The sequence below is a fragment of the Triticum dicoccoides genome, chromosome 3A, assembly GCF_002162155.2.
Source record: "Triticum dicoccoides isolate Atlit2015 ecotype Zavitan chromosome 3A, WEW_v2.0, whole genome shotgun sequence".
NCBI classification, from domain to species: Eukaryota; Viridiplantae; Streptophyta; class Magnoliopsida; order Poales; family Poaceae; genus Triticum; species Triticum dicoccoides.
The window spans coordinates 743,761-749,720 of NC_041384.1; the positions used below are offsets into that span (position 1 = coordinate 743,761).

The 5,960-nt window shown below is 49.2% G+C and overlaps 1 protein-coding gene across 1 annotated transcript; it reads right to left on the reverse strand.

The window, feature by feature from the left end:
• Positions 1-1,381: 1,381 nt before the first annotated feature.
• LOC119266571 (serine/threonine/tyrosine-protein kinase HT1-like) lies at positions 1,382-4,995 on the reverse strand. Its single transcript, XM_037547802.1, has 3 exons — positions 4,190-4,995; positions 2,376-2,831; positions 1,382-1,992 (listed from the first exon to the last, which is right to left on the reverse strand). Exons 1-3 carry the CDS (start codon positions 4,559-4,561, stop codon positions 1,723-1,725), a joined length of 1,098 nt encoding a protein of 365 aa, XP_037403699.1. The 5' UTR covers positions 4,562-4,995; the 3' UTR covers positions 1,382-1,722.
• Positions 4,996-5,960: the final 965 nt, after the last annotated feature.

The following is a 5,960-nucleotide window of genomic DNA, read 5'->3' on the forward strand; positions in this document are numbered from 1 at the left end:
TACAATTGGTATATTGTTACTTATATAAGCTGTACACATCCAAGAAGCTTGAGGAGGAGGAAGACAACGGCGGGAGGCTGAACTGAATTGAAGATTATCATGCACATGTGATTTTTTTCAGTGGTTCTTTATTGCAATATGTTTTCAAGTTATAAAAAAGGAACTCTATGGAAATATAAGTAAATTTTGAAAGAGAAATTGGGTAGATTAGCACCGAAACCATTTATCTACTGGGGGGTGGGCATCTTATCCATGAAATTATTGTTAATTTGTGCCATTTACTGAATTGTAAAAGATTTATGAATCGTTCACTTGAGTCTTTCACGTGGCAGTGACACAAAACGCGATGAAACTAAAAGATACATCAAAGCACTTCCAAGTCTCTGTCCCTTAGAGCATCTTTAACAACATCCCTATAATAGAACAGCAAAAAATAGTTACTGCACACCAAGAAGTTGGTTTTGCCTCACTTGAATTCTTTTTGCTCCAACAACAGCCCTAAAATAGGGCACAAAACTGCTCCAAGAGCTGCCCTATATTAGGCACGACAATTGCATATATATTTAACGAACATATTCATATCAAACTCATCTCAAATAATTACAGAACAAAACAATACAAATACTACAAACATAACATTAAATTTATCAATCCAAAACATCAAATTATTACATAGTTCATCACACAAATTGTTAATTATACAAATTATTTATCACATGATACAGAGAACATAAAGATGAAACTAGGGATGTTGTTCCCCACTCTTCCCTTTCCACCGTTGTAACCACGCTTACCACTTGCGTGGTAGTGGATATGTATAGTAACAGCGGCTCGGATTATGTGGGGGAGGCGAGCAATGGGTTGGATTGTAGGAGGCGCTTGAGGTCTTCGAACACGGCCCTCACCTTATCCGCTCCAGTAGAACTCGTTCTTGCACAGGACTCGATAAAGCGGCGGGGCCTTTCTCCTGAGCCTGGATATGAACCGGCTAAGGCTTGCCACGCAGCACGCGAGCTTCTGGACCTACCAAATTGTTTCTGGAGGTTTGAGGTTGATGATTGCTTCTATGGGTTTGCTCGCATTTTACTCTTCTATGGGACTGTCTCTTTTCAATTTGTTCCCAAGATCTCAAATATCCAACAAGTCGGCGCTAGGCAAATCAAACTGAATATGCTATTATGCCCTTCTCCCTTGAATTTTACAGTATGAAAGCCAGTTCATGTGACAGGAATTTTGCCTTCTATCTGTACAACATTGTGTATTCTTGATGCAGCATGGTAGAAAGTTCATGCCCAGGAGTTTTACATGTAGTGCGACAAAATGGCAATCCCTTCGGAGAAGCTCAGTTATGTAAGGCTAAGATAATGGTAATTCTTGCTGAAGCAGATAAAAGAGTAGGAACACGATTCATGAAGAGCTCAGTTATAATTACAATTACAAAAGCTAGCTAGTTCATGGTTCCATCACTCGGTCACAAGTAGACGGCAGCCGATAGATAATCTGCAGGGAGAACTGCTTTGTCATATCTAGATAGAAACGCACGGCGGCTTCGACGGCATCATCAATGATGGCAATCATAATAACCAAGAAGAAAGGAAAAACGAAATTGGAGCAAGCCTAGATGCCGCAATAATAGAGGGCCGGCACATAGAGAGGAAGAAACTCAGAGAAAGGTGCATATTATACATGGCGAGGATGAAGGAGGAGCACCGCCCGCAGACATCATGCCTTGAGAGAAGCGGACCGTCGCACTGATTTCACCCGAGGGAAGCACCGGAGAAGGCTCTGCTGGTGCTGCGGGTGGTGTTGCGGCGGAGGCGGTATGTATGACAGGAAGAATGACGGGTCGTTGTCAAGCGCTTCCTTGTAGCCCTCGAGGACCGTGACGATATCGTCAAACTGAGGTCTTCTTTCCGGGTTTGTCGCCCAGCACTGAGATATCAGATGGCTCATGGCCACAGGGCACGAAGCAGGTAGCGGTGGCCTCGCATTCTGCAAAGAAAATTAGCTGGTGTTACAAAAAGCATGTAGAAATCGACAGTAAGAATAAACAAATATTTGCCCAAACTTAAGAAGTATGCCTATGGTGGTACTTGCCAGATATTTATGTTTGTTGTACAATACAAATTGGGGAATTATCACGAAATTCAGCGAAGAATAACATTGACAGCTGAGCACACCAACACACTTCAATTCTCGAAACTGAGCTGACGAACATGCTATGTATACTTATCAAGCACATAAAACAAGATATCTGTCGGATGACGGACAAGCAATTCTACCATGGTATGCCACGAATCAAAATTAGTCTCCAGAATCTGGGAGCGAGAAAGTAGCATCCACACATAAAACAAGTGGTCCATCAACAAACATACCTTGAGGGCGACAGCTATAGCAGCCTGCTCAGGTGTCATCTCGCTGAATGGAACCAAAGCAGTTAAAATCTCCCACAAGACGATCCCAAAGCTGTACACATCGACTTTTCTAGTATGGTTTTTCTCCTTGATCATTTCAGGAGCCATCCACCGATAGGTCCCCGTAAACCCCTTGCCGCTACCGCACTGCGACTCCAAACATGAGATCCCGAAATCCGCCACTTTGACGGACATATCTTCCCCGAGAAGCACGTTCTCTGACTTCAGGTCCCTATGGAGTATCCCCTGTGAGTGCAGGTAGCTCATCCCACGGGCAATGTCTAGAGCTAGTTTCAGAACTAGTTCGATGGGGACTGAATGAGGCTCTTGCTGGTGTAGATACTTCCTAAGGGAACCCCCTGCCATGTACTCAGTGATGATACAGAACACTGGTGGTTTCTTGCATGCTGCAACGAACTGCAAAATCAGAAGATTACCATTATATTCCATTCCAAACAGAGACTTAACAAGAAGGGTTGATACACCAAAGTAACTAAGTATTCCAATCATTTCAAATACAACATGGATCATAAGAAAAATTGTTTCAACCTTATTACTGACATATGTTCACAACCCAGCATGTAAACTTTGCTTCATAGAAAAGCACAGTATGAGATATGGAGAATATTCGGAGGTTGGCAGTGCCTAAAAGCAGATACAGAGAACAGTATGAACTTAAGTAGTACCAACCATAATACCGTTTGAACTTTCTAGCTTAATAATCCATTTGATGCAGCCAACTAAACCTTTTCTCCATGTGACTTGTGGGGCCGAGTGAGACAGGGCCACACTTAGCAAAGGGAAAAGCGGGATTGATATTTATCTGCACATGAACTATCTATCTATCTATCACTCTCCGAGTCGATTCTCGTTATTAAACACTTAAACGATAAGATGCGCTTTTCTCTGCATCTGAAAGCAGTTAAGACTTAAGAGTGGGCGCGCCCTACATGGTCCACCACCCACTTTAATTAGAAAATCCATGTATCTAACGTTATCGGCTTATCGTGTACAGAGCTGTAGGTGTCGTGAACTCGTCAAGCCTTCTGCGACACTCTTGTCCGAAATATTCCGTTTTACCGCCATCCAAAACCACAGAGAGAATAAAAATATTTGCAAGGTTGCTTTGGTGCACTTAGTCGTCCAGACTGTACAAACAGGGGCTCTACTAACATAATTTAGGCAAAAGTACAAAGTGCTATTGCCAACTAAAAGTCATGGTTTACGAATGGACAGCAATCAGTATGGAGACAGTGAACTACTATGGAGGAAACAAACAATCATGCCTTACTAAAGATTTGTTCCAGCAGATCCATAAGTGTCAAGGGATTTCACCATCACAAACATTAACTACTACCTGAAATTCACAATTTATAAGTGTAGATGCTTTGTGGCCCGCGGTTTCTTTAACGGAAATCGCCGAGGAAGGACCACTGTTTTTTTTCCTCAAAAAAGAACAATAAAATTGATAGGGGAAAGAAGCTTGTCTGCCATGTTCTTTCCCTCTTGTTCAGGTTATACATGCATACATAGTGTAAAGAGGCATGAACAATTATTTCCCCTTGTCGATCCAACCGACGAAAGCGTAAAGTTTGCACCTTTAATGTGAAGATCGGTTGGGATGGCAAATCCTCAGGCATGGGCACCAACAACACAACCAATTTACTACTCAATTCAGATTCATATATATCTAATCTAATCTAATCTAACTAATCCGTGGTGAAAACAATGGCTGAAAGAGAAGGTAAAAAATGGGTTGGGAGTAGAGAGCGTACGGAGAGGATGTTGTGGTGGCGGAGGCGGAGGAGGAGCGCGACCTCGGAGGCGAACTGGCGCTCGAGCTCGGCGGCGAGCGCGGCGTCCTCCTCGGGCTGGCTGACCATCTTGATGGCGACCTCGCGGCCGTTGTAGCGGCCGGAGTAGACGCGGCTGTGGCGGCCGGAGGCGAAGCGCGCGCGGATCTGGAGCTTGGAGAGGTCGGCGCTCCAGAGCTCCTCGCCGCCGCCCCGGATCTTGGCCCCCGGCGGCGCCACCAGGTACTTGGACCAGGACACCGCCTTCTTGTAGTCCCCCAGCGACAGCCGCCGCTCCAGCCGCCTCCCCGCGCCATCCCCGCCGCCCTGCTTGAAGCACTGCAGGCTCTTCATTTCTTTTCTCCCCGTCGGCGGAGCTCACGGCTCTGGCCTCCGGGGGGAGCGGGCGGCTAGAAAACGAGGCGCCCGGAAATCACTCCGAATCAGATCGGATCAGATCAGGCCCGGGGCTCCCGGCGAGTAAAGGCGGAGGGAGAGATTTCAGGCGGCTGCTGCCGTTTCTTGCTCCTTTTCTTTACCCGGCCCTACATTCCAGTGTCCTCCGACCTTCCATTCACATCCAATGGAAGAAACGGCAGAGGATGGTGGTGTGTGTGTCTGAGGGAGGAGGAAGAAGGTGCTGCGAAGCTGCGGGTGATTGCAGGAGGAGGAGGAGGAGGGCGATGGGTGCCGTGGTTTTGGATAGCGGCCAGCAGCGGGGAGGAAGGAGCCAAATAGCAGAGCAGAGTAACATGCGAAATGAGATTGCTTTTGGATGGTTTGGCAGAGAGTGATACAGTGAGTAGGAGAGTGACAGTGGGTGAAAGTGAAAGTGAACCAGGACTTGGTCTTGAGAGCCATCGTCTCTCCTCTACTACCAACAGCCTTGACTTGCTTTTTCTCCTCCTCCTAAAGCCGGAGCGCCTCCGCGTCGCGTTGCAGCATCGCCTCGTAGCGCATCTGCCGCTCGCCGTCGGCCTGCTCCTGGCGGAGCCAGTGCGCCTTTCAACGCTCAAGGTGGGCCGCCTCCTGCGCCGGCGTCGCGGCGAAGTGGACAGGAGGCGCGCTCACACACTCGCGGTATTCGTCCGTCCAAGTGTAGGCCTCCTCCGACCAAGTGGGTGGAGGCGGGGAGCTTGTCCGCGTCGGCTCCGGCTTGGGCTCGACGGGCGGAGGCAGGACGAAGAGCCGGGTGTGGACAAAGTCCCCCTCCGCCCACAGGGCAAGAGCTTGCTCCAGCCCATCCCAGTGTGCGTCCTCCTCAAGACGGCTAGCCTCCAGAGCGTGCTGCAGGGCCTCCTCGAGGGTGGCTTGGTACTCTGCCTCCGCCTCCATTTCCTCCGGCTCTACCCGCGTGGGCAGCGGTGGAAACGGCGGCGGGATGGCGTCGACGCCTGAACGCCATTGCTCCTCGTGTTCGAGGGCAAACCAAGCCTCCCAGTTGGGAGAGTCGGCGGCGTACTCCGGCATCCGCCGCTGCTCCGACGTGAGCTGCACGCAGCCTCTGCGCACCTCCTCGTCGTGCGCCCGCTGGGTCTGCGGAACCGCTGGCACCGGGATCCGGTGCGGATCCAGGTGCCAGTGGTGCGGTAGCTTCACATCGGGGTAGGGAAGCGGCTGCATTTACTCCCAGCACCACCGCGCTTGGTGCACCGGGATGTGCAGGCGCCGGCGACCTAGGCGAAAACGCGCCGGCGCCGGAGGAGGAGGGGGAGGAGGAGCACGGGAGGACGAGGCGCCGGGGGTGCCCTTG

Coding starts and splice junctions, on each gene's coding strand:
- LOC119266571 (XM_037547802.1), bottom strand. CDS start 4,561: ATGAAGAGCCTGCAGTGCTTCAAGCAGGGCGGCGGGGATGGCGCGGGG. Junction 2,832..4,189: donor GCCACCACAACATCCTCTCC/GTACGCTCTCTA, acceptor CTGATTTTGCAG/TTCGTTGCAGCATGCAAGAA. Junction 1,993..2,375: donor CTATAGCTGTCGCCCTCAAG/GTATGTTTGTTG, acceptor TTTTCTTTGCAG/AATGCGAGGCCACCGCTACC.